Source organism: Kwoniella europaea, chromosome 3 (genome assembly GCF_036810445.1).
Source record: "Kwoniella europaea PYCC6329 chromosome 3, complete sequence".
NCBI lineage: Eukaryota > Fungi > Basidiomycota > Tremellomycetes > Tremellales > Cryptococcaceae > Kwoniella > Kwoniella europaea.
Genome location: NC_089489.1, coordinates 259,363 through 285,796, shown reverse-complemented (window position 1 = coordinate 285,796; position 26,434 = coordinate 259,363). Strand labels below are relative to the sequence as shown.

At 44.3% G+C, this 26,434-nt stretch overlaps 11 protein-coding genes across 11 annotated transcripts; 6 read left to right on the top strand and 5 right to left on the bottom strand.

Annotated features, from left to right (window-relative positions):
• Positions 1 to 1,046: 1,046 nt before the first annotated feature.
• Positions 1,047 to 3,699, bottom strand: V865_007961 (uncharacterized protein; the record flags this gene model as incomplete). The annotated part of the gene is made up of 3 exons (XM_066231703.1): positions 1,047 to 1,695; positions 1,762 to 3,304; positions 3,378 to 3,699. 3 exons carry the CDS (start codon positions 3,697 to 3,699, stop codon positions 1,047 to 1,049), a joined length of 2,514 nt encoding a protein of 837 aa, XP_066087800.1.
• A 1,544-nt stretch (positions 3,700 to 5,243) lies between these two features.
• Positions 5,244 to 7,914, top strand: V865_007960 (uncharacterized protein; the record flags this gene model as incomplete). Its single annotated transcript, XM_066231702.1, has 3 exons — positions 5,244 to 6,215; positions 6,280 to 6,740; positions 6,804 to 7,914. The coding sequence occupies 3 exons, from the start codon at positions 5,244 to 5,246 to the stop codon at positions 7,912 to 7,914; spliced, it is 2,544 nt and encodes an 847-aa protein (XP_066087799.1).
• Positions 7,915 to 9,017: 1,103 nt separating this feature from the next.
• Positions 9,018 to 9,668, top strand: V865_007959 (60S ribosomal protein L26; the record flags this gene model as incomplete). The annotated part of the gene is made up of 3 exons (XM_066231701.1): positions 9,018 to 9,059; positions 9,260 to 9,343; positions 9,474 to 9,668. The coding sequence occupies 3 exons, from the start codon at positions 9,018 to 9,020 to the stop codon at positions 9,666 to 9,668; spliced, it is 321 nt and encodes a 106-aa protein (XP_066087798.1).
• Positions 9,669 to 10,631: 963 nt separating this feature from the next.
• V865_007958 (uncharacterized protein) lies at positions 10,632 to 13,814 on the top strand (the record flags this gene model as incomplete). The annotated part of the gene is made up of 9 exons (XM_066231700.1): positions 10,632 to 11,662; positions 11,750 to 11,854; positions 11,948 to 12,063; positions 12,123 to 12,319; positions 12,395 to 12,418; positions 12,477 to 12,802; positions 12,884 to 13,310; positions 13,381 to 13,704; positions 13,770 to 13,814. The coding sequence occupies 9 exons, from the start codon at positions 10,632 to 10,634 to the stop codon at positions 13,812 to 13,814; spliced, it is 2,595 nt and encodes an 864-aa protein (XP_066087797.1).
• A 479-nt stretch (positions 13,815 to 14,293) lies between these two features.
• On the top strand, positions 14,294 to 15,687 carry V865_007957 (uncharacterized protein; the record flags this gene model as incomplete). Its single annotated transcript, XM_066231699.1, has 8 exons — positions 14,294 to 14,315; positions 14,405 to 14,518; positions 14,609 to 14,715; positions 14,783 to 14,808; positions 14,862 to 14,957; positions 15,023 to 15,243; positions 15,449 to 15,570; positions 15,634 to 15,687. The coding sequence occupies 8 exons, from the start codon at positions 14,294 to 14,296 to the stop codon at positions 15,685 to 15,687; spliced, it is 762 nt and encodes a 253-aa protein (XP_066087796.1).
• Positions 15,688 to 15,870: 183 nt separating this feature from the next.
• Positions 15,871 to 17,272, bottom strand: V865_007956 (uncharacterized protein; the record flags this gene model as incomplete). Its single annotated transcript, XM_066231698.1, has 5 exons — positions 15,871 to 15,988; positions 16,081 to 16,244; positions 16,337 to 16,759; positions 16,835 to 17,078; positions 17,163 to 17,272. 5 exons carry the CDS (start codon positions 17,270 to 17,272, stop codon positions 15,871 to 15,873), a joined length of 1,059 nt encoding a protein of 352 aa, XP_066087795.1.
• Positions 17,273 to 17,593: 321 nt separating this feature from the next.
• Positions 17,594 to 18,515, top strand: V865_007955 (methionine-R-sulfoxide reductase; the record flags this gene model as incomplete). The annotated part of the gene is made up of 6 exons (XM_066231697.1): positions 17,594 to 17,821; positions 17,884 to 17,962; positions 18,025 to 18,070; positions 18,168 to 18,278; positions 18,346 to 18,405; positions 18,473 to 18,515. 6 exons carry the CDS (start codon positions 17,594 to 17,596, stop codon positions 18,513 to 18,515), a joined length of 567 nt encoding a protein of 188 aa, XP_066087794.1.
• A 367-nt stretch (positions 18,516 to 18,882) lies between these two features.
• On the bottom strand, positions 18,883 to 20,326 carry V865_007954 (uncharacterized protein; the record flags this gene model as incomplete). Its single annotated transcript, XM_066231696.1, has 5 exons — positions 18,883 to 19,324; positions 19,389 to 19,542; positions 19,622 to 19,785; positions 19,860 to 20,005; positions 20,090 to 20,326. The coding sequence occupies 5 exons, from the start codon at positions 20,324 to 20,326 to the stop codon at positions 18,883 to 18,885; spliced, it is 1,143 nt and encodes a 380-aa protein (XP_066087793.1).
• A 1,563-nt stretch (positions 20,327 to 21,889) lies between these two features.
• Positions 21,890 to 24,445, top strand: V865_007953 (uncharacterized protein; the record flags this gene model as incomplete). Its single annotated transcript, XM_066231695.1, has 11 exons — positions 21,890 to 22,047; positions 22,111 to 22,307; positions 22,369 to 22,443; positions 22,517 to 22,705; positions 22,780 to 22,903; positions 22,968 to 23,137; positions 23,203 to 23,315; positions 23,386 to 23,548; positions 23,619 to 24,008; positions 24,070 to 24,184; positions 24,253 to 24,445. 11 exons carry the CDS (start codon positions 21,890 to 21,892, stop codon positions 24,443 to 24,445), a joined length of 1,887 nt encoding a protein of 628 aa, XP_066087792.1.
• A 497-nt stretch (positions 24,446 to 24,942) lies between these two features.
• V865_007952 (uncharacterized protein) lies at positions 24,943 to 25,548 on the bottom strand (the record flags this gene model as incomplete). The annotated part of the gene is made up of 1 exon (XM_066231694.1): positions 24,943 to 25,548. The coding sequence occupies one exon, from the start codon at positions 25,546 to 25,548 to the stop codon at positions 24,943 to 24,945; it is 606 nt and encodes a 201-aa protein (XP_066087791.1).
• A 31-nt stretch (positions 25,549 to 25,579) lies between these two features.
• Positions 25,580 to 25,973, bottom strand: V865_007951 (uncharacterized protein; the record flags this gene model as incomplete). The annotated part of the gene is made up of 2 exons (XM_066231693.1): positions 25,580 to 25,772; positions 25,840 to 25,973. 2 exons carry the CDS (start codon positions 25,971 to 25,973, stop codon positions 25,580 to 25,582), a joined length of 327 nt encoding a protein of 108 aa, XP_066087790.1.
• Positions 25,974 to 26,434: the final 461 nt, after the last annotated feature.

The following is a 26,434-nucleotide window of genomic DNA, read 5'->3' as shown; positions in this document are numbered from 1 at the left end:
TCGGTTCCAACAAGACAACAGTCCCAAGTTCCTCTCGACATCTCTTCGACGGCAAGTCAATGTTCGATCTCGACGAGTTTCCAGAGACGATCACACTAGGTCAAGTGTTCTCATACGAATTTGGAACTATGGTCGAAGGCTGTAAAACCTTCTGTAAGGTATTTAGCGAAGAATGGGATAAACCTTCTGATCAACTGATCAGAGATAAAATCATTAACGATATCGCAAAATCGGTACAAGGACAATCAGAGTCTGATACGAGTACTACTGATGTTAGTATTGGGAACATAACTGATTCTGACCAATTCAGGAGGGAATGCGCAAGTCATTATTTCAAAGTGATATATTAGAGATAGTTTCTCAACTGCCAAAAATCATTTTGATCAAACTTATTTTCTCTACCCTAAACCAACTTTTACGGTGGCCATCGCCCAATCTCTAGCGGCATATAATAGTGACCAAGCTCCGTCTGAGCAGTATCTCGTTAGCGGGTTAACGAAAGAAGAGGATGGGCTTAGAGAGATGATTGGTTTTATGGATGATTTCAAATTATCACAAAGTGGCGATGATCAAACTCAAACTCGAACTCAGCCTCAGACATGGACTCGGACAAACTTCAATAGTGATTATGGAAGACTTTCAGAGTGGTTGGACATACTGAATAGACGACAAATATTTGCGAAAGGTGTCAAGTCTTGAGTGGCTGCTGAACAAGCCAATAATAGCGTTCAGAAGTGATTATTTTACTGTACCTCATTTTCAACAGTTGCGGTTGTTCGTTGTTTCTGTATGTTATCTACTATGCGTTTTGGGCCATTCTATGCAATCAATACAGCACATATGTGCAGGATTGTTTGCATCTAGGTTATCTTCCTAATTTCGACAGATATTTATTCGACATGTACAATGATCTAGATTAATCCCAATAACACAAGAGACAAGCTTCAAGTTGATTCTTCTCCAGATCTAACCCATACACCGTATTACCCCTCATATGGTTCTCACAATCATACTTCATACAGATCTCGCCACTCCACCAAACTATCTCATTGATCCTGAATATACGTATTCTCATCCAATTTCATTCTTTTCGCACTCTCATCATCCAATCCCATTGCACTCTCGATATCAACACCTGATTTCCTTTTTTCCGCTTTTATCGATGTCGTTTGGGGTGTCTCCAATTCAGCCAACGTTCCGGGAACAGGTAACACCGCCGACAAAGCGGCCAGGGCAGGATCGATGGGTATATCATCGTTGTTATCGTCATCTTGATGTAATTCAGGTAATCTATCCAATGTTATACTTTCCAATCCTTCTTCACCTCCTTGTCCTGAAATCTCATTTGGATCATGACCAAGTGATTGTAAATGAGAATGGTCCAGACGGAATTCTCCATTGGAATCTTCTTGTAAATCAGGTAACGAATTCAGTGCTACGACAATAGGCAAATCAACTAAATCATGTTCTCCTCCTCCTTCCATATGTTGATGATCATGTTGGTGTTGTTCGGTGTTGATGTTGGTATTGATAGAATCTTCATTGGTTAATCCAGCTGCTAAAGCTTCTCTAGCAGCTTTCTCTCTCCTTTCCTTTGTAGCTTTACCAGGTCCTCGACGTCGTACATTCCCATCCCATGAACAGTGTTCATTCCGTTTCGTACAATTATCACATCGCGGTTGAACTCCATTGCATCTACAATACCAGATATCAGCTTCTGTCCCATTGGATATTACCATCTGACTTGATTGATTGACTCACTTCAATTTCCTTCTTCGACAGAAATGACAAGCCAAGGTCAATTTCTTGCCCTTCCTCACTGATCCGCCGCCTCCATTCGCATTGTCATCACCATTCTGATCGCCATTCCCGTTGTTTCCGTTATTTCCATCTCCTCCTGATCCTGATCCTGAACCTTCTTGACCGCCCGATCCTGATTCTTCACCATTCCCACCATTTGACCAATCTTCCCCTCCACCACCACCATCACCTCCTGCCATCCCATTAGCCAAGGTTGACGGTCCTCCCACGCCACCACCATTGGTCGAAGCCATGTACATCGCTGGTCCAGGAAGAGAAAACGATCCGTTCATATTGGTGAATATCCTCGCCCCGTATTCTAATAAGGGGGAATTACCACCGACACTTGACGAACAAGAGGAGGTAGGTGATATATTTTGTGGTTGAGACGTGAATGGTACAGTCAAATGATGGGTGTCAGGTTCAATTTTTACTGTCAAGAATGGCGTTGACCTGTTTGCGTTTGCGTTGTTGGGGAACTGTGAATATTGAGTAGCACCGGTCGGGGTGACAGGCAAAGAAGAAGACGATGTTGAAGGTCTGGAGGGCGATCGTACGGGAGTTCTATCGAAGGAGGTATGAGCGTTGTATGATGGTTCTCCACCCTCCTCAGTGACGTTCCAAGAGAATGAAGGTGTGACTTCTGGTCGAGCGACCTGCTGTTGGAAGTGGGATGGAGCCAGCGGGACAACACCAGTGTTGACAGGGCCATTCGTCCAGCCATTCATACCCGCGTTCTGCATCCATTGGTTATTACTCTTATCGTTCTGACTGGCCGAGACTGGGACTGGGACAGGACTGGAGGGTGTGAGCTGCGGCGTGTTGAAGCTGGAAACAGCATTGGGGAGTTGAGGGTAAGAAGTTCCTTGCGCGGGAGTGAACTGTCCGGCCCAAGCCGCCCGAGAGTTGGAGTGAGCGGATGGAGCAACATTGACAGGAAGATGTGACGCGTTGTATGGCATAATATTGGTGGGATTGTTAGGTGAAGGCGCTAAGGGTGGATACGTCAAAATTGGTTGCGGCTGTGATTGGGGGATGGGGTGTCTTTGTTGTTGAGGCAAAGAAGGCTGTTGCAGTGTTGGGTACTGTGCTGGCGCATTTGAAAATGACTGGACCTGATTTTGAGCGATAGGATAGACCTGGGGGGTTTGAGCTTTATTTACGACTTGCGGAGGCTGAGCTGGTTGCTGTTGTGCTTGAATTGGCTGAGTATACTGACTGCTGACGAATTCTTTGTGGAAGACCGTATCATTCGCCTGTTGCATCATTTGAGATCTGACATGTTGCAGATAGTCGCTTGATGTCGTGATGTTCTGATGAGATGATTGGGCGGATGCGGCAGTAGCACTCCTAGCGCGCTGCTCAGCCGCAAATTTCTGATCGAGGAGTTGTTGGAACCTCGATGGTTTCTGAGCAAGATTCTGAGCTTGAGCTGCATATGGAGGTGTGTAAGCTTGCTTGGTGGGCGGAGCAGGATTTGGCGCAGGTGGTTGTCGTACTGGAGCTATATACACGGATATACAGGGATCAGATGGGTATGATTTGATTAATACCAACGCGTGAAAAGGAGCACTCACCCGAGTCAGGATAGCTCATCATATTCTTCTGCATATTCAGATGTCTGTTATCCATCATCGTATGAGGCTGATTTGTAGACATGGGCAATACAGCGGCTGCGCTCATGCCTGGTCTTGAGATGTTGGTGTTATACGAATAGTCGTTATTGTTGTAGAATTGATCACAAGCTGCTGAGCTAGGTGCCTCGGATCCAGATTGTTTGCTTCGTACCAACCTGTCCAAGTAGGTCTCGGGGTAGTTTGGAGGGTAGTTGAGCGAGGTGACAGGTATGTTGGTAGGGTCAAAGAAGGATGAGGGAGGTTGATGTGTTTGATATGACATCTGATGTTGGAATGAGGATGTCAACAACAAGGACGTACAGTACGGTGATAGGAAGGAGTCATAGAAACGGGATCAAAATGGATATGATTGGTTAAGAAAGATATCTTATTTACGTTACTCACTTTTGGTCGACAGAATACCAGATCTGTTTTTCGAAAATTGCAGGGATTTGCACCTGCACCGCCTCCTGAATGTCGTTATTACCCTACCGACCCTGCTTGCTACCCTACTAAGATAATTAATGATGATACGCTGTATAAATAAAATGTCCAGCAAACAAGGTGACGATGATGATGGTAGCGAGGATAGGTCGTGTTGGTTGATAGGTGGTTTCTTTCAAGTTGGACACTGGAATTACTTTGTCCAATGACACACTGAGCCGGTTTGATGTCTTGTCCTGATTTGGCTAAGACTTGATATACGCGTCTCTTCCGTCAATCCTTCTGCTTTTCCTATTCAACTCTGCTACGAACTGTTCGTTGTTCACCCACGAGAGTGCAGATCATCCACTTTCGCAGCCCAGCGGGACTAAGTGATACGCCTGAGTCAAGGTTCCTTCGGTGCAATATCTATATCTTCATCTTTGGACTTGAGCACTATGTCTAAGTGCTTTCGTTATTGGGCTCGATTTTGATTTTGTCGATGAGGTTTGTGTTCAGCGACTGGAAGGGACGACGTAAACAAGTGGGATATCTTCGACTAAATGTGTTTTCTGCTATTCTTGTTGGTGTGGTGGTCAATGGTCAGATAATCTATGATATGATGGGTCACTGGAAATGATGGAGAGGGACAAACTAAAGATGTTGCAAATCGATCTACACGAACATAGGAGCATCCAATGCAGTACCAAATATAGACAAGATGTGTCTCATGTTATCACGTATACACATATGTAACGTATAACATCTGACATGTTCATCCGCATCGGAACATTCTTCCCAAACATCTGCCCTGATTCATATACTGTACGAATGAAATGTGCATATTTTTCCATCACCCTCATTCTTTAAGTTACAAATACCACAAATAGCTTAGCGAAAAATGTCGATAAGGAGGAGTGGTGGGCTAGTAGAATCGGAACTGGGCAAGTGAAAGAAAGAGATCTGAGTTGATTTCTTCGATGACTCCGGTATATCCGGAGCGAGCTGAACTGGGGTAAATCATAGTACAATACCGGAGAAGTGTCAAGCTTGATGTGCTTATGGTAGAGTAGCTATTCCAAGCATGTCAGTTTGAGTACGAAATAGCCAAGGTAGGAGGAGTCTGCTTGCATTGGCTCACTTCTCATGACATTGAACAGACAGTTGTTGAGATGACAGTCTGTTCTCTGCTAAGGAGGTCAGTGATCTTAGTGCGGATGTATGACGATGTTAACCGGGTGGCAAATGAGTGGGGTCCCAAGCTTGAGCCAAGATCATCCAAGCCCCAGATAACGACATCCATCTACAGTACTCGATTATCTCTCTGTTTCACACTCTCTGTCAAGCATCTACTGTACATGTAATACATCATGACAACAACACAACCATGAGAGACAGTACGAGATGAAGTCGTTATTCAGCAATTTAACGAAACGTGCCAATCCGCAATCCAACACACCCACCGACGATCAGTCTCAATCTCACACTTCATCGACGGGCGCACCACTCTTACCCCCCATCTCAACTGGAAACTCAATCTTACCTATCTCTTCCACCCCTTCTGTACCTATACCTACGTCCGCATCCGAGAGATGGGCTAGACCCAATCTACCCAGCTATGCTGTATCTAGAGCAGTAGACGCCAATGCGGATTTACCAGAATATCAAGATGCTGTTGCGGTCGGTCCTTCATCGAATAATGATGAGGGTTTCCTCGATCGTGCAGCTGCAGAATACTTTGGTACTTCATCTACTAGGCATACCGATGAGCCTCCTCGACTTATCTCAGCCTCACCTACAGAAGAATTCGCTTTAGACATTTCAGAGGAGAATGTACCATCGTTGGAGGTCGAAGAAGATGATGATGATCCTCTTATTCCTCGTCGTAGGATATTAGATTCCCACGAACACGGTCAATCATATAGGAGAAACACATTTAGTGTATTTGAGGCCTCACATCAACGACCGACCGTCTCATCCAACCTCAGCAGCTCATTAGATAATCGTAATGGATTTGTCGATTTGCCCATCCCCACATCTGAACCTCCAATCTATTCACCTTCCCTAGGTCGTGATGAACTCCGATTGATCTCTACTGTACACTTATCAGCTGATCATCCAGCTTCGGCATATTTCAATGCAATTGCCCAATCCCCTCCTCCTCCTGCTGGCCCATCGTCTTCTACCATTGTAGCTTGTGGAGATTCGGATATAAGTACGGGCGGGAAGAAGCTGAAGTTGATCTTGACGAGAGGAGGAAGAAGGATGAATGCCAATGGGACTGGACCGCTGTATATCAAGCTGGGTAGAGAAGATTGGGTGGAAGGGAAGATCGAAGTCGGCAAAGTGGATAGAGCAGTTGGTTTGGAAGTTGCTGTAAGTCAAAATATCCTGCTGTGTACAACAAATACAAGATCTGATCGTGCTTCATAAACACTAGATTATAGGAATGATAAACGTGTCGTACTATGTCAGAGGCCAATACACCGTATTGGACACCCTACCCATGGCGAGAAATAAAACACAACTATTCCCACAGATTTCTTCCTCAGACGATACTTCTACAACTCAACAAGACCTGCCTAATACGATCTCTTCGAACAATAACCAGCCGAATCCAGATACTCCAGGTTTAAATGATCCACCGGAAACCTCGACATCGTCTTCAACGACGAATCTCCTACCTCCATCTGCTGAACCATTATTTACCAAAGATGGTCTACCGATGATACCTCCCAATACGTCATTTCGGTTCTCACTTCAAATGCCCACATGTCATTACAAAGATACCAACTCGGAATTACCGTCATCCTGCGATTTACAGCAAGTGGGTATGCAAGCTAACGTCGAATATGTCTTGAGGGTCAAATTGATCAGGAAAGGGTTACGGTTCAACGAAACGTAAGTCCTGTCATCTCACTGACATCTCACATAGATGTTACAAAACTGATTCGGTGTGTATAGTATAACCGTACCTATCATATATGATCCCCGAGTGTATATAACCCCTCGTCGAATTCGAGCGCTCACCTCTGATGATCCTCTGAATCCCGGATGGCGTACAATCGGATTGAATGGTGGTAAACCCAAGATCAAAACTAATTTCCCTGTTCCAGCAGGGAGTGAGGGGCCAGGTATAGAAGTCAGCTTGTTACTACCTTCACCGCCTATCTTATTCTTACCTTCATCAGGTGAACTTCCCTCATTCCCTTTTCATCTTCATTTCCACTCCACCTTGCCTCACGTACTATCGACCTTCTCCAATCCCCGGGAAAGTAAGTTCGTCATTAGGTTAACGAGAGTGACGATCTTTAGGATTGGGATTGAAAGGGAGATTAGGAGGATTGAAATACCCACCAGGGCTGAGGTATGGCAAGAAGGAGGGGAGAGAATTATGTTGGGTGTAGAAGGGATGATGAATGATGAAAACAACAGGAGAAGAGGATCGACCGCATCGACCGTAGATCAGAGGGATTCGACCAGTAATAATACCGCTCACGGGCTAAGCTCAAGTGTGCCCACTTCAAGTCATATGGCTGAAGGTGGACCTCTCAGAAGGTTCAGCTCTGCTGGATCAACAACTACGACTGATAATGTGAATACCAATACGAGGAGGAAGTCTCTTTTGGGAGATAGGAGGGGATCACTCAGTGGATTGATGAAAAGAAGAGGATCAAATTCGAGTCAAACTCCCACCGGAACGTTATCATCATCGCCAATTACGTCGAATCTTCCACCTACAATAGATGAGGACCATCCTCATCATACTCATACTCCATCAGAAAACGCTAATGTCAATGATGAGATGGTACCTGTCGATATGACGTCTACGGAAGTCCATCTCAAAGGATTAATATCACTTAAACCTTTTTCCATCCCTTCTTCCTCATCCCCGGGGGATGATAGAAGAGGAACAGAGTTGTTAAGGAAATTAATGGTTCAATCGTTTATCGTACCGGAGATGACATTGACGTACGTCTTGGAAATCGGGATTGAACCTAGAAGAGGATCGGTGAAAGAAAATTTCGGACATGTTTGGGGTGGTGGTGTCATTGAGGTTGTTTGGGGTAGGTAAGAATCAGATATCTCATGTTTTCATACACTCGTAATGTGTTTTTCCTTGGTTGTATCTTCTATTTAGCTCTGTGTTCATACCATCCCGTTGTACATATCATTTATTTTTGTTTGTCTGTCTAGTTGTACGGCTTGATATCTGATAAGAATTGTATGAGATATCCTGTTGCGATAGAATCGTTATGCATCGACTAGGTGTTATTGGTTGGTTGGTCAAAGGTCCCGTGTTGAGGCGTGTAAATCGGTGATACGCTTAACACCGACAAAAGCCTGATCGGTAGCCCGCAGCCACACTGGTGCATGCAGGTTAATCCCCCTTGTACCATTACCGGCGTTTTGCGATCTCCTGCGTACAGATTTCATTTCAGGTTTAGTGGGAAGCATGGATGCTTGTGTCAGTTACTGCAGTAGGTTGCAGGTTGCAGGCTCTCGTTGCTATCCTGTCCAGTTGGAGATTTTATCGATAACAATCAAAATTACCTTGCTTGTCTTTCCCCTCATCCCTCAAACCATCAAAATCATCAAAAATGGCTTCTTCAACTGGTGAGTGTGGTCTCCTACCTGTAGCAGAGCGAGCGAGCGAGTGAGTTAGGGATGGTATAGAAGCAGAATTAGGTGGATGTTCAAAGGGATAGTGCCGGACCAATAACGACGACAACCACGACGACAAAACAACATTCTGAATATAGCATATCACGGAGTGTTGGGAATGGAGGGTATCCGAATGGATAGGAGATTTCATAGTGTATCGCTGGGAAGTTGATATAGGAAATGGAGGAACATCAAGCATCAAGGAAAAACATATGAGAAGATTCATGAAGGAGGAATTTACATAGAATAACAATCTTCGACATCGTTCATCTGCCGACGTCAATTCATATCTCAACGTACATACGACCATACCTCAGACATAGAAGAATTGGAACAGCAAAGGACTCAGTTAGATCGCATCAACTTCGTCGCTCGTTCGCTTGCTCGCTGAACCCTAACCAAGTCGTTAGGATATGTATACTGATCCTCTCTATACATTTAGGCCTCGCTCATGACCGTCGAAAGTCCCGAAAGGCTCATTTCGCCGCTCCTTCCGGTCTTAAGAGAAAGATCATGTCTTCTCCTCTTTCAAAGGAATTGAGAAAGCAACACACTGTGAGTTTGGGTTCATGAGATGTTATGGTCATGGGAAGGCAATAGCAAAGGAGGGTTGTAGGAATATGGCACACCTCTCGTGGTCATCTCGGACGATTATCATGGGCATAGGAGACGCTGGATGGAGACGGTGTTTGCGGAAGTAGTGGTCCGGTCAAATGATCATGTTTGCTGATGATCAATATCTGCTGAACCACCAGGCCCGATCAATCCCTATCAGAAAGGATGACGAAGTTTTGATCGTTAGAGGTAAATACAAGGGCCGAGAGGGTAAAGTGACTCAAGTGAGTAGGAGAATCCTTCTTCCCTCTTATTCGTTAGACATCATTTTGTCCCAGATCATGTCATACACCAATCAATATATCATTTCTTTTGTACACGTCGAACACTTGCTTACCCTCGTGTCATCCTTAGGTCTACAGAAAGAAATGGGTCATCCACGTCGACCGAGTCCACATTGAAAAATCCAACGCCGCTACCGTCCCAGTTGGTATCCACCCTTCCAACGTAGTCATCACCTCCCTCAAACTTGATTCCGACCGAAAAGCCATCCTCGAGAGAAAAGGTGCTAAATCCTCTTCTTCCGAAGATGTTGAGATGAAGGAATAAACGATTATCTATCTAATGATAGTTAGTTAGGGGTTAGGGTAAACAGGTCTTGTATCACTGGTTACTGGACTTGGGAGATGTATTTTGCCATTCTCACGATCACTTTGACGATGGTCTTAGCACGAAGTACGATTGCAGGATCTTGGTATTGGTTCTAACGGCTTTTAGAAAGGTTCAGAGGGCTTAGCTTGGGAGTTCTTCTTACTGACTTTCTGACTATGTTATAATCCCTTCTGACGCTCCGGTCGTTCTCATTCTCGTATCTTGTATGGCAGCAATGGTTATATTCGCCTCAAGTCCCTGTTTTCTGCTGATCACATCTAGCCGGTAATCGCATTGGTTCGTAAAGCGCAAGAGCATGAGATTCTAAGTTTTGGAGCATCTCATGTCACAAATCGCTCTTGTTCTTCATCAGTATACAAATGACTTTTGATGATTGTTTCGGCTTAGAAGAGCTCTTTGACTACTAGGCAGACAGGCATGACAAGTGAGAAAAGGCCAATTGGATAGGACGAAGTGACAGCTAGGACAGATTCACGCATTCTTTGGCTACAACGATTTGAACGGGTTGACTCCCCATTACAACATAAATACAAAGGACATACATATTCAATGATACAGCATACACACAGTCGTAGGAGCACATTCATATCTGCTGGGATGACGCTTTACTTGTAAGCTGGTATGATATATGTATAAGTACAATGTATGAGATGAATGAGCCATGTCGCTATCGAAATTAGTTTCCGATGAGATAACTTGGACGCGACATGTCACAAACCACATCATCGTTGGTTCCTTCGAGAACAAGTTTAGCTTTGTCATCTCAAATCTTGTCATATCTTATATATATATATCATTGTCAAGTCTGCCCACCTTAGCTCAGCTCGTATCTAAACACTATCTATCTGGCAATATCCACCCGATCTATATACACAGAACTGAAAAAAAAACTCATTCGCAATGTCAGGGGACAACACCCCCATACCACCCTCTCAACCCCATCGTACCTCCCCCAACCGACCTTCCAACGATATCGAATCATCACCCATCTATCAAGCATTATCAGCTCGTCTAGCCAGGACTGAAAATGCTTTATCAACCTTATCCGCCCAGGTATCTCAACTGACATCAATCGTAAAATCATTACCACAATCTCAATCACAGATTACCACATCTCCTGTTAGATCAAAAACAGCTACGACGACCAATAATACTTCAAGTGTATTCGCACCTTTTGATTCTGAATTACCATTACCCAAAAGCAATGGTCTAGCTAAATCACCTTTCATACCATCTACCACACCCCAACCTCAATCTCAAGGATCTGTAGCCACAACAGGTCCACAAGGTTCACAGGTGGAGATCGCAGCTTTGACTCAGCAGATATCAGCATTATCAACCTCCGTCGCTCAATTACAAAGATTACAGACACAATCACACTCACAACTTACTCGACAATCATCTTCTTCCAACCAGACTCCTACGTTGGGTACGTTGGGAGATGGTCGACATCCTGGACCATTGGCATTGGGCATACCTCAAAGACCATTACATCATGGTGTAGAAAGTCTCATACATTCCAATGGGCCTATGACCACACCCAATTCCCTTGCTGGAGGGGCAAACAATCGACCAGGGATGAATAGGTCTTTCTCAAGTGGGATTATAGGTCAACCACAACCAAATAACTCCGGATTGGCTAGTGGACAAATTACACCTTCTAGTGAATACCCTTCGAATAGATTGGGTCATCCCCACCATCCTCATACGCCCAGTGGATTGAGAGACAGAGAGAGGGAGTGGCCTAATTCTGTTGGCGGTACAGGTGCAGGTACGGGTACAGCCAGTCCTGGGCCAGGTGGATCGACTGGAACTGGTCCACTAACTCCTGGTGGAAGTGGTGTGGCCGCTCCTGGAGCTGGGATAGTCATTACGAAATGGGAACATCTTAATTTGAAAGTTGATTTACTCAGATCAATATCAAAGTATGGGTGAGTGATCTTTATCTTATCTCTTGCCTTCTTATTGCAATATAATCTTCTTGGTCATGCATACAAACTGAGGATGAGCTGTGATAGAATCGGTCCACCAAATAAGATTCAAACGAGAGTACTACCATTCATGATTAAAGGAAGTGACATTATAGCTCAGGCTCCTCCTACCACAGAGAGAATCATATCTTAGTGAGTAATCAACGTCAATTGACATGTGTTATATCTTTTAAAAGATGAAGATTTGGAATTTCCTTTTACTGATCAGCTGTGAATCATGAACAGTGTCATCCCAGCATTACATCTCGTACAAAACCTACCGCCACCACCTGCAAGCTTTGTCGGTCCAGCTGTGATTATCATCACCACGACCGTTGATCAGGCCATGCAATGCCACAAATGTATGTGACCATCTGTCGTTACTATTTTTCGCACATGCTCATCGATGACCTTTTTATAGTGGTCCGAGGAGTTGGAGGTCCATTAGGGATCAGATCGGCCGTGGCTGCCGGAGCAGCAGGTTCATCAAGTCTACCTAACGAAATTGCCGCGATGCAGCGAGACGCTATTCATATCTTGATTGGTACACCTGCGAAAGTAGCCGAGGTAATGACTAGTAGAGGTGGATTGGGTGGTGGGGAATGTAGATTGTTGATTGTGAGTTGCGCCCTCCTTTCTGAATTCTTCTGGGTGTGCAACGAGTATTGACCTTTTTTTTTCCTATTACAATAGCTGGACGAAGTGGATCAATTGATCGTAGGTTGCCTGAATCTCCTTACATACTTTGATCATGCTAATCTGCCTATCGTCATAGGCTCGTAACTTATATGACAACGTTCTCAATATTGCCAAGCTCCTTCCTGCACCCCGACGAGGTGGACCCGGTGGACTGAGCATGACTGGCCCATTAACGCCCGGAGCTCCAATCGCACCTTTCTCACCTGGTTTGACCAGTCCATACGACGCAGGAAGAGATTCGCCTTTCAACCCTGCCAGTAAGACGCCTTTCCCCACTCAAGGAAGTCGGTTTGGAAACCCTGCTGGAAATGGTACAGCTGCCGTCGGTGGACCTACTAGTTCGGCTGCTGCTACGAATGGCCCTGGTGGTGGGAACGGAATAGAAAGGCAGACTTGTTTGTTGTAAGTTGGTACTTCCACTCAGCTGCCTCGCTACAGTCTCAGGTAGATGTCAGGAAGCTGATATGTGGGATCGACACTCAGCTCGAATACCATTCCAACGGACGTGATCAACTTCTCACAGTCACTTTCCGTTCGAGATCCAGTTCGAGTCCTCGTCCGAAGAGAGGGAGGCACCAATTCTCAAGAATCTGTATCTTCCGTCACACCAGGGATCAACCTCAAACATACCTATGTGTACTTGACTATCACCGGCTCGGCCCAACAGGGATCGAACAATCAGAATAAACAGAATAACGAGATTGGTCCAGGAACGATAGGATCGGGAAGGACCAATGGTGGACAAGGGAACGAAGAGCAGAATAGAGCTAAGGAATATAAATTGGATATGTTAACGAAGATGTTGGAGGATTATCCTTTATGGCAAGCTATTATACATGTTGGGACGTATAGTATGTTGGAAGCTGTTGTGGTGAGGTTACAAAGTAGGAAATGGGAGACTTTGTACCTTGTAAGTGAAGTGGGATTGTCACATATGACAGGATAATTTGATCTGACCTTATTTTGTTTGATTTTTATAGACACCGGATATGCCACCTACACAGAAGAAAGCTATACTCCAACAATGGCGTCTATCCCTATCAGGTAACGGACCCAGGTTCTTGGTCGTGTTTGATGTGAATATAAAACCACCCGAAGTACCTTGGTCACCCTTGGTTATCAACTTTGATTTACCCCGATCTGTCGAAGGTTACGCTCATAGAGCTGCTGCTGCTGTACCTCCTTCAAACCGTCAAGGCGGTGCACAAGGTCAACAGGTGAATGGAGTGATAGTCAGCTTCGTACAGGCTGCTGGGGGTGATGTGGAGATGCTTAGAAGTACGGAATGTGCTTATAGGTTCAAGGTGGGTTACACATCACAGTACTGCTTGAACTGAAGCTGACTGATGTGTTTGTTGTCGTGCTATAGTCCGCTGAGATACCTACTGTGTTCCATGATTTGTTCAACCATTGATCACTATACAAGCCCGATACAGAGATCGTTGATACCTTGTAACAGGATATAGATAGATGAGGAAACGAATGAGCATACATCATACCCAAATAACAATCTTTGCTTTGATCTTCTTTTCATTTTTGGAACAACATGTAGCAAATTAACTTACATTAAAGATAGAACAGGACTACTGTATATCGATAGTTTACCTGTCGAGGTAGATATCCAGTACATATATACATGCATAGGATGTGTAGCTCCGTATGAGATGTGACGTGGATATAAAACTGTTGATCGACGTTGAGATGATAAGCACGCGTCTCTTTTGACTTTGCGTAAACGAAGGTCGAGGTCATAGCGTCGCGTTGATTCGTGAGTTGTGAGCTGTGACTTGTGAATTGAAGCTGAAGTTATGAGTGCATTCGACTTCAACTGTACTATCACTATTCATCTATATATCATAACGAACTATAACGAATCACATACAAGCAAACCCAATGTCAGTGTACACAGGGGAATGTGAGTGATAGTGACTGTCTTATAACACCATATCCGTATTGTACTTTATGCCATACTGATTGTATCAATCTATATCTGTTGTTTTACAGCCCGAGGTGAACTCCTCGCATGGTTAAACGAATTACTAGAACCGATAACGATCTCAAAAGTAGAACAATGTGGTACTGGATCTGTATATTGTCAGATCATAGATTCAATTTACGGTCAGTATCCTAAACATTACATCAACTTGTGATAAAGGTACACCTCGAACTGATAACTTATGTTGTGTACTGTTTACTGTCATACTGCAGGCGACTTACCAATGACCAAAGTGAAATTCAACGCAAAGATGGAATATGAATATTTAGATAATTTCAAGATCTTACAAAAAGCTTTTAACGTTCATAGGATTGAAAAAGTAAGTCTGACTTGTCACTATTATGAAATCTGGATGGAATGTTAATCCTCATTGATCAATCGTATAGCCTATACCTGTTCAGAGACTTATCAAGTGAGTGTATCGCACAACCTTTTGGGTGGTTCAGCTGATTCGATTGACTCCAGATGCAAGATGCAAGATAATCTCGAATTCTTACAGTGGATGAAGAAATACTGGGATGCGAATAGTGGTGGGATGGTATATGACGCACAAGGACGAGCGTAAGTCAAGTGCACTCACCGTTCCCAGCTGAAGCTAAATCTTCCTATATCTATGCCTTGTTTAGCGGCGGTATGATCGCCACTGCTCCTCCTCCAACTTCACGTACAGCTTCTTCTTCAGCCCGAGCAGCATACTCACGTCCTGGGGCTGGAATAGGTGGTGTGGGTGCCAGTCGACAAGTCTCATCTGCCTCGGCAGCTCAGGTAGCTCAGATGCAAGCTCGTGTAGCGGAGATCGAAGCTCATAGTGAGAGTTTATTGAAGGAGAGGGATTTCTACTTTGATAGTGAGTTGAAATGCATGTTTGCCAAGCATGCGAAATAGGGGCAGTGGAAGTGAAAGAACTATAGACGAAGCAAGGATAAGAAAGCGGTAGTCGATTCATTAGGGAACATTCATTTCGATGAACTACACATAAGATGAAAGGACAAGATGAAAGGAAAAGATGGATGGGAGACCATTCATGCTGATAATCCACCTGTCACCGCCAGAACTCCGAAATATCGAACTCATAGTACAAGAACGTATGGCTATCGAAGGAGTGACGCAAGAAGAGTCGGACGTGATGGCTAAAATCCAAGAGATTCTGTATGCTACAATCGAAGGATTCGAGGTGGGTTATATCTCTCCTCTCGACCATCTTTTACTAAAATCGTATGTCTTTGGTAAATTGTAGGTTCCGGAAGGTGAAGAACAGCCGTTACATGCAGAGGAAGAAGAGACCTTTTAATCAATCTGGTATATTCGATATCTTTTGGGTTGGAGTGTAGTCGGGTAGACGGACCGCTCTTTGTTCTTGCTGGATTCTATTTTCAGAACCAGAGGATATATAGTGGAAAAGTTTACTTGAGTGCTTATAGAGCCGATTCATATATACACATGCATTCGTGATATCTTCAGTTACATCCAAAAACTACAAAGTGATCTTGGACATTGTCAGTTTATCACCTTTGATTCCCCAAGCTATCACATAATGTTCTAAAACCAATTTAAGTTCTTCGATCTCGTCGAGTATTTCAAGTTTTGATATACTAGCGATGCAAGATATTTCGATATCAATTAGCTTCGGACCAAAATTCGATCGTGATCATAACATTTTGTTAAATCTTGGATCCAGACTTACCGTTGTAATTCCTCCGAGTCGATGACCTGTTCTCTAACTTGCCATAAAGTCTTCACACCGCTGTTTTCAAACATCCCTTTCCCCAAAGATGGATCTAGAAATCTTTGAGCTTGAGATTGAGGGGTTGGGAAGGGTTCGGATCCTGGTATGGATAGGTTTCGTGACTGACAGACAAGTATCGTATATCACATAAGCTTGATGACAGATCTTCATACTCATTAGAGTTTAGGTATAAAATGTAAATGGTTTTGCTCACAGCTAAATTCCTCTTCATGATTTTCCCAAAACTATCATCCAACCCGCTCATCTCATATATCACACCTATACAATCGCCAAACCTACTTCCAAACCACGAAATTATATTCTGACTGTCTTCAGGAGGGATATAAGGGAATAAACATTCCGCCAGAAACAACGTCGGTAAATCGGGATCTAACAACGGTAATACATGTTCATCTAATAGTTGATGTATACTTTTGGTAGGGGTTGGACGAAGGTCTAGAGGAAGGAGAGTATAATTAGATGAGTCGAGACGTGTACCACCCTGTGAGATCTTGTATGTAGGTGATAAGGAAGAATTGAGTCTTTTGGAACGGGATATACGATGTGCTTTAGGAGATGTCAAGTGAGGGAAATCGATTTCAATATATTTGGATATTTTCGGTGGATCATTTCGAGACTGATCAATCTCACATACAGCAATCGTTACTCTTCTTCTTTGTCTGTTGATATGACAGGACTGGTCTGAACTCACCACCAACCTCCAGAACCTCGTGTCGCTCCCTGCACCCAACGATACAATCTGTTTACCTACTTGTCCACCGTCACTGTCTAAGAACTGGTTGACCAGCGTATCGATACCGATTGTACGGTGGTGTGTACCTATGTTGATCAAAGGTGGTTTACGGGTAGTTGAAGATGAGGTACCGAGGGAGAAAGATGGTTTGTATAATATGGAAGAGAATGGGTCGGTCAGGTAGCCTAGGGATATTGCTGAGCTGTGTGGAGATACCAATGAGTGTTATCATTACAATTACTGGGTCACCGAAACTACAGCTCAATGTTGTTGATGGTGCACTCACGCCCTTGACGAGGAGGCATCATCATCTGTCTGCCTGATAGCGTCATCTGGATGGACCATTCCACTTCCGCTCCCATTTCCGTTCCTACTTGGTAGACTAGGTGGCAGCATCTTGTCCAACGCTAACTGAGGTGCTGAATACCATCATGCATACCAGGAAAAGCTGATCAACAAGGGAAGATGTCGACTATGGACATCCTCCACTATGATCATCCAGTGATCATACCACGTGGCACTGTCCTTTGCACTTGTACTACGTCAGCTCCACTTTCGTGATCATATACCTCCACTTTTAGCTGGTGCTATGTAACGGCGAATGATCATCATCAACCATCCATCTGGTATTATTCATCTTCATCCCCTTTATTTTCATATTGTATGTCCCGCATCATATATATAGTGACAACGCTTATCCTCTCAATATCACTATTAATGCCCTTCATCTCACCTACACTAGTCAGATCGACAATCGCCACCGCTAAAACCAAATTACCAATCCCGATTCCTGCAGCTGTAGGAAACAACGCAATCAAGTTATCAGGCTTGGGGTTACCTTTCGCCCTATTTTCGAGTAGTAGTAGTAACAGCAAGATGCCTAATGATAATTACCCTGTGAAGAAGAATGATGATGAGTGGCATGCCATCTTATCGCCTGAACAGGTCAGTTTAAAAATCTACTTACCTCGTTTCTTGTTCAAAGCTGATCGATCGGATATTGGTAGTTCCGAGTGATCAGACAGAAAGGAACTGAAAGACCTGGATCACACGCATATGACAAGAAGAATGATGATGGTGTTTATCGCATGTCTTTCTCCACTTTCATTACATCTTGCCACTCGCTGATAAATATAGTAAATTCGTAGATTGCGCTGCCTGTGATGCACCTTTATACACGTCCAAGACCAAATTGTGAGTAAGGTGTAACGGTATTTGCCACTCATGCAACGTACCAGTTGATCTTCGACTGATAGATCAGACAAGGCTGACTTGTGCTATGCGTATATAGTAACTCGGGATGCGGTTGGCCAGCATTCTACGATACCGTCCCAGGAGCTGTCATTCGTCATGAGGATAAATCAATGTTTATGACTAGAACCGAGATCGTTTGTGCCAATTGGTGAGTAGGGGTGTACATATGACTGGCAGAAGAACACGAAATAGCTGACCTGGGAAAACGATCGTAGTGGTGGACATCTGGGACATGTTTTCAAAGGGGAAGGTTTTGGTAATCCCATTGATGAGAGGTGAGTCAGCTGTCTTGATTAGCCCACGGCAATCATCGATGGGGCGTCAGCTGAATGTTCGGTATAGACATTGTGTGAATGGTATCTCGCTCAACTTCAAACAAGAGTAGAAGGCTGTAGAATGATGTTTGGACTGGTTAGCAGAGGGATAGATGTCTGAGAAATCTGATAGTCTTGTCAGACTGGTGTGGCATTCAAACACGTGGGACATGTTGTAGATGAGGTGGTTGTTGTTGTAGGAGGTAGTGTAAATGATGTACAGGAATATAAGACGATGCAAGCGGTCATCTGAAGAGCATTTCATTCATACTTACTATCAGTTAGTCAAGTGAGCTGAGAACAAGCGATAGAAATTGCAAGACCATATTTTCGTTTTATTTGATTCATTTCAAGATCTATATACATATCAAAGAACGTCCATCTACCTCAGCTTACAAAGGACTACTCAGAATCATTTACTAGAACTCATGAACGATTTTAAGCATTGTAGATAGCTTGTAACCTTTCGATCTCTTTTCTCGAGTTCTCTTCACCATTGTAGAACAATTCCAAGGCATCCTTCAATCTGATAGCGGTAATTTCATCTTCTTTGTTGTATTTGTCCAATACACCATCTTCGAGATAGTTGATATCGGTAGAAGCGATCTTCCAATCTTTTTGCATGACTTTGCTCAATGGGTCTTTGGTGGCCAACTCCTTCAATCGATCTTTTGAGGCGGCAGGTTCGACCTTGTTCCATGCTTCCCAGTAGATTTCGGTGTTGTTCAATTGATTCTTGAATCGAACTTGGTGTTCTGCACCCTTCTTGTATTTAGGAAGTTTGGAAGTAGAACAGAGATCTTCCATCTGGTCGGCAAGGATGGTGTTGGAGTCAGCACCAAGCTCGAGCATCGCCATACATTCTCGAGCTGTTACGCAACTACAGAACGAAACAAACAAAGATCAGTATGATTTTGTTCACAGGAGACTGGGTTGGGACTTACGAAGCGGCTTTGATCAAAGGTTGGGTCTTTCCGGTTTCCTTGGCAAGTCGGTCGTAAGTGTCTCTGATGTGTCTCATTCGAGCGGCCATAGGGTGTTGGGTAGCTACGTCCTCGACATCAGGCCAGATGGATGGGTCCACGTGGGCGGGACATTCTATCATGCGGATTAGACCAAATTAATTAGCCTTGAATAACTTATTGTTGGACCCAACTGATCTTCGATTATCGCTCACCATTGAAGTATGGACTGATAGAGTGCATACCAGCTTGAGAACAAGCGATAGCCTGAGGAAGAGAGAACAAAGAAGTACCCAAAGTTCTGATTCCCTCGGCATTGAGGACGGCAGCAGCTTGGACACCGGCAGAGGTAGATGGGACTTTAACCATGAATCGTTCTCTAAGTAGGCCAGGCCGTACATCATCAGCTACCCATACAGTATGAGGTGTTGATGGTGCGGGATAAAGACTTACCTTGGGATACCCTCCTCCTGGAAGACCTTGTCGTAAGCTCTAACATGAGCCTCGATCGCATCTCTGTTATAAGCGTTTCGTGGAGAGGCTTGGACCAATACTCTCCCTTGGATGTATGGTAAGACCCTCTTAGCGAATCTTACGGACTACGAAAGAATCAAAGCAAAAGCCAAAGTCAGCTACAAGTTGACTTCTATATTATGGAATCTGTTGTAGTCTGGACTACTCACAAGGACGGTGTGAACTTCCAACCAGCTCTTGCCCTTGAGCTCCTTGATAGTTTTCTCTACCAACTCCTTGTTCTCGGGGTTGTGAAGTTGCTCATCTACCAAAAGATGGTTAGAAGTCATATCGTGAGCTTTGATAGGAAGGTTCTTGGCGATTTCGGGATTCATAGAATCGGTATCTACGAGACATCCCGCGGCTTCAATTTGCTCGAGCAAAGTTGGTTCAGGCTTAGAGATCATCTTGTTGGTGGTTTGTCTTGTATGGTTGTATTCAAAGATAGAAAGAAAGAAAGTTTGTGAATGAGAGAGAGAAATTTCGATATCGAGAGCATGTGCATAACCTTTATATACTCTACTTTATCCTCCTTCAGCAAGAGATCGCATGTACTATCCGGACACGTACATACACCATACCATACCATACCATCTGATATGAAGCTAACAACTCGTCTACCGAAAAGATCTTGACACTCCGAAAATTCAGCGATTCGCTGAACTGCCCACGATCATACCAATACACCTGTGCTAGCTAGTAGATTAGATGCCTGCGTGGTTCTCACCTATTGTTACCATGGTATCGTTGTCAACTGAGATAGCACAAGAGGAGAGTCGGCTTGGGAATCAACGTTGGTCGGCTATAGACATTTGATTTATCCTAAAGACCATTCATTCTCCGCCAATTCTTTTATCTACCATAAATGTCCAGTATCTGTCCGAGAAATAACCATGGTGGGTCGAAGAATTCGGACCGTCACATACCGGAGGGCCATAAGGAGGAGGCCGATGATCTCTCTCATGTGACTTATGGAACGGATCATCTTGAACCATTTGCTTCAGATCATCTGCTGTGTTCCTTCTTGTTCGACTTGGCAAATTCGGGTCCGAACTAACCCTCTCACCCGTCTTTACATTATGTGAGATTACAAGCACCGTAATTCCACGGTGTTGAGAGTTCATCATGGACATTTTGTTGGTACATTAGGTTCTGTCTCTTTTGCATCAGTGAACTCACTTTACCATGCAAGTTGACCTATACTACACTCGACCGAGATCCCTGATACCAGAACGTCAGAGGCGTCATATAAGTGTAATAAGTTTCTTTGAATGATTCATTAAGCGCTCCTTTCCTAGAATCCTAGAATACTTCGAATGTCGTGTTTTCCAGAATAAGTAAGATGGCTGGGGTGACGCGAAGAAAGCATTCCTGTGGTTCGATCGGTGACGCGGGGATTTGATGGTCCGTCTATATGTGTGTGTATGTATGACGTGTATTTCCTGTGTTTTCCTGAACTTGATCCGGAGAATCAGCGGGGCATCAAGGAGGGATCATGGGGTATCCACCGATCAAAGGTATCCCATCAAAGGGACTTAATTTAGACCAGGAACAGATCAAGTTCCAGATGTATGCGGTACTGCAACTGCATCTATAGAATTCTGTTGTACTGCGCCTGCTGTCCCCATCCGACGCTGCGGTGTTATGCTGTTAAGCTCTGACCCGACATTTTTTGACAAATGACATCGTACAAAGGGGAATGAGAATCCGCAATTTGTCCGCTTTCGTCGTTGTTTGGTTCGGGTGCGTCCGGCTAGAACAAGACATTTTCGAGTCCTCGAGTGCTCGAGCAGGAGATAGAGGATGAGGGGATGATGATGGAAAATAGTATATTAGTCACGATGAGATCGACGATGAATGTCTTCCCCTCCTTTCCTTTCTTTCTTCGTCAACACTACCTTCACTCACTAACACTCTTGTAGCCCTTATTGTATTTTCTGATCTCATCTCATCCTTGCTCACTCATCATCATGTCAGCAGTACCTCAGTCCGGTGCTAGCGATTCATCTGTCCACCGTCTAGGTGCGGATGCCAAACCCGAGAAATTCAGTGATGTAGGTCATATCGAAGATATCGAAGCTTCGCATCAACAACATGTCATCGCTCGTAATCGAAATGTATCTGCCAAGTGAGTTTTATCCTACCCTTGATATGGTATGTATATCAGTGCTGACTGGAGGTGATACCATAGGATCCAGAATCCTCTGTTTGGATTATCGAAGGAAGCCTTGTTCTCTCGAGCCGACCAATTCTGTACCGAAAAAGGATTCGACGACAAACGGGATCTGTTCCGAAGAGCCGCTTTACTCTCGCAAAAGCCCGACGAGTACGAGACGATCGAAGAATTGACCGATGATGACAGATACTGGCTGAGAAGGGAGAGAACCAGTGAGCCGCCTTATGCCCTACGTAGATCCGACATAACAACGTAAGCTGATCGCAATTCTAGACAAATGGGACCAAACTCGTGCTCTGTACTTCCTTGTTATCGTCTGCTCTATTGGTTCTGCGATCCAAGGTTGGGGTGAGTCAATAACCGCTTTGCTCCATATTTAATGCATCCATACTCAGGAAACTGATGTCTGGCAATCACGCAGATAATACCGGTGCAAATGGTGCCAACTTGTCCTTCCCTGTCGAATTTGGTATAGATCACAACACATGGTTGGTCGGTATGGTCAACTCGGCCCCCTCTATTACCGTAGGAGCTATCTCTGCGATGCTTACCGATCCAATCAATCACTATATTGGTAGAAGAGGTACAATCTTCGTTACAGGTCTTTTCTGTAAGTGACTCTACCCTGCCATCAACTTTACATCTCTCGGGATCAGCCTGTTGACAGTCTGAATAATGCAATAGGTGTCTTCCCTGTGCTCGGTCAAGCATTCACCAGAAATTGGTGGGAACTCTTCATCTGTCGAGTACTCCTCGGTTTCGGTATGGGTATGAAGATTACCACTATTCCCATCATGACTGCCGAGACGTGCGTAGATCTACCCGCATCTTGTACACAAATTTGGGTGCTGACGATCCTGACTTTTTGCCAGTGCTCCTGCCGCCATTCGAGGTGCTTTGGTCATGTCTTTCCAACTTTGGGTCGCTTTCGGTATCTTCTTCGGTTTCTGTTCCAATTTGGTATTCTACCAAGTAGGACGTATTGCTTGGAGAATTCAATTGGCCGCTGCTTTCGCTCCTGCTGTACCTCTCCTTCTCTTGAGTGAGTCTATCACATAGCTTACTTGGTGACAAGAAGTACATAGCTGATATCGATTCTTCACATAGTCTGGTTCTGTCCCGAATCTCCAAGATGGCTCATGAAGAAGGATCGATACGGAGGAGCTTTCCAATCTCTCATGAGATTGAGAAAGTCTGAAATCCAAGTTGCCCGAGATTTGGTAAGTCAAAGATGTCTTTTTAGGCCCATCTTCTTGTGATCATGCGTCTGACATTGGCATGTGTTCTCAGTTCTACGCACACTGTCAACTGGAAGAGGAGAAAGAAGCTTTCAGAGGTACTACCTACCTATCCAGATTCCAAGATCTCTTTGTCAAGCCTCGTCTCAGACGAGCAAACTTGGCTTCGTGGACCATCATGATCAGTCAACAATTGTGTGGTATCAACATCATGTGTTAGTCATATTCCCATATCTCTCTGAACACCTCCTTGAATATATTAGCTAATCATATGATCTCATATAGCTTTCTACTCGTCTACGATCTTCTCCGAAGCTGGATACAACACCAAGCAATGTCTTTTGGCATCTTTCGGTTTCGGTCTCGTCAACACCATCTTTGCCATTCCCGCTATTTACACAATCGACACCTTCGGTAGACGAAATTTGCTTCTGTGTACCTTCCCTTGCATGGCTATATGTCTGTTCTGGGCAGGTTCCATGTTCTTTATGGATGAAGGAAATGGAGCCAGAGTACCTGTCTTGGCCTTGGCGATCTACCTTTTCACAGCTTTCTACTCCCCTGGTATGGGTCCCGTACCTTTTGTCTATGCCGCCGAGTCTTACCCCCTGACTCACCGAGAGATCGGTATGTCATGGGCTGTGCAGCAGAACAACATGTGGGCAGCTGTTCTTGGTGAGTTCTCTCGATATTCTGATTTTGCAAAGGACGGGTGGCTGATTTTGTGATTTCTCAGGTCTCACTTTCCCAAGTATGTTGGCCGCTATGAAACCCTGGGGTGCATTCTACTTCTACGCCGGTACCAATCTCTTAGCCTGGGTATTATGCTTCTTCTTCGTTCCGGAGACTGCGTAAGTTTCACTCACCTTCCTTTACCACGTCAGAAGAGGCTTTATTGACTGTTTTGCTGCTTTTTTAGTGGACGTACACTTGAAGAATTGGATTACGTCTTTGCTGTACCGGTACCTGTCTTCGCCAAATATCAATCGACTCAATGGTTACCATGGTTTATCAAGCGATACGTCTTCTGGCAAAAGAGCGCGAGACTTGAACCTCTTTATAAACTTGAGGGTGTCGCTGGTGAGAGAACCCAAGTGGAGAGATTCCATTAGGTTTATCTTCTCAAATCTTATGGTCATATGATGGGATATGAAGATTATGCCGAAGTATAAGGTCAGAGGGCTGAGTCTGAAAGAAGAAGACCGGATATCGTCAGGTGTCAGGTTATTGAGATGATATTGAGTACAGAAAATAAACCAGAAAAGAACAAATAAAAACTGAATAAAAACCCCTTGATGCGGTCAGCCTCGCATGATTTTTCCCACATCTCCTTATGTAGCGTATCTTCTTGTAGAGTTTATACAGCGATGACTATGTTTTCTTTGATGTATAATTACTTTTGTCACGGATGTCAGCTACCTCCACGAGACATGCAGCTCTGACTGGCCTGAAAATATCGTCTGAAAAGGTTATCATGGGATGTTCACCATGGCAGGGCATTTTCTAAAAGATGTTTAAGTATGCCACAAGAAATGCATGAGAGTACGATTCTCAATATAGGTTGTCTCCTGATAGTCTCCTCCATCTGGCAAAAGTACCTGCAGACTGTTCAGGGATCTTCAAACTCATCTACGAAGATCGTCCATTGCTCTAAGACTGGTATCGTTACGACGTCATACATGACTTCTACCCCATCTTCCTCTTCGTCACTGCTACTTACTGCAGTAGAGCCGCAGTCATCATACGAGGGAATACTCCAAGGATCGACATCGTCAAATTCGAATTGGGGACGTTCGACTTTTAGATGATGGTTCCCGCCATATGCCTTATACATGTCCCATGCGAGAGCCAGGACATGCTGAAGACTTTCTGCGTCTAGTTTTGTCTGTTGGGCAGAATCAACCCCTGAAGAGGAAATAACTTGGATTCTTTTCTGCGTTCGTTTACGGTCCAGCTCTTGGTTAGCATCGAAAATTCCCTGTACTACTTGCCTTGTCGGTTCGACACCCAGAGCTACTATAGCTCTACTAGCATCTACCTGCACATCTTGGCCGTTTTCTCCCACAGTCTGAGACACCCATTGTTGAAATTCATCTTCAAATTTATCCGAGTTAGTCATGAACTTTCTCGCAAAATCAGAGCATTCTTCTGGAAGTACGCTGATTTTGCCCAACACGAGATCATCTACTTCTTGTTGTGTTCGCTCGTTATACATGTTGTTATCCTTCAGCATCTCAGTATATCTCTCATCGATTGTTTTGCCATCTACTCTCAGTTCGGTGAGATCGTCGCTGAATATCTCTGACGCATAGAGCGGCGGAGTCGACGATACTTTTCCAAGCTTCAGTAGCTTCAGTTGCAGCGAGATGAAGGGTATCTCTAACCTGTGGAGGCAGCCTGGTGTGGGGTTCAATCATTGACGAAGGATCAGATATATTACTGATATCTAAGGTACATCTATCAGTAACCTTCAATGGACAGCCAAAGGCAGGTACAAATCGCTTACTATTCCGCCATTCTTTCATTCATCATCGTCTGGACGTGCGTTTGAAACTCTGTCAACAGCGTATTGACTGCATCCGGAAGCGAATAACTTTGTGAAAAATCTCTGATACTGAACTTCTCTTCTGTTTCCGACATTCTAGCTCAATGTACTGTATAGTAGGGAACGGTACATATACCTGATAGAATCCGTCTATGAAAGACTATAGCATCGTCATCTACTTATATTGTTGTATATCGGACTTGCCGATGCCAGTTCTAGCAATATGTCATGATACGAAGCTAAGGATATCAAAGGTTCTCAGCCAAGACGGCGAACTTCCTTTATCACTAGCTTTAAGAAGCTGCACACAAGGCTCTCTCCTTGAGTGCGCACGAGAAAGAGGAGTTGAGGCGCTCGCCAAACATAAGACAAAGCTTGACATAGTCCCAGAGGTAGATTGGGGAGGTTTGGGAGATGGAAGGCCCTGGGCATAATGCACTCAGAGAATATAATCACACTTACTCATGATCACATAGTAGAGGGGGTTAGAAGTTTGTATATGCGCCTTTTATAATGCACATTCTTGTCGTTGATCAAATGTTGGGGTCTCTAATTC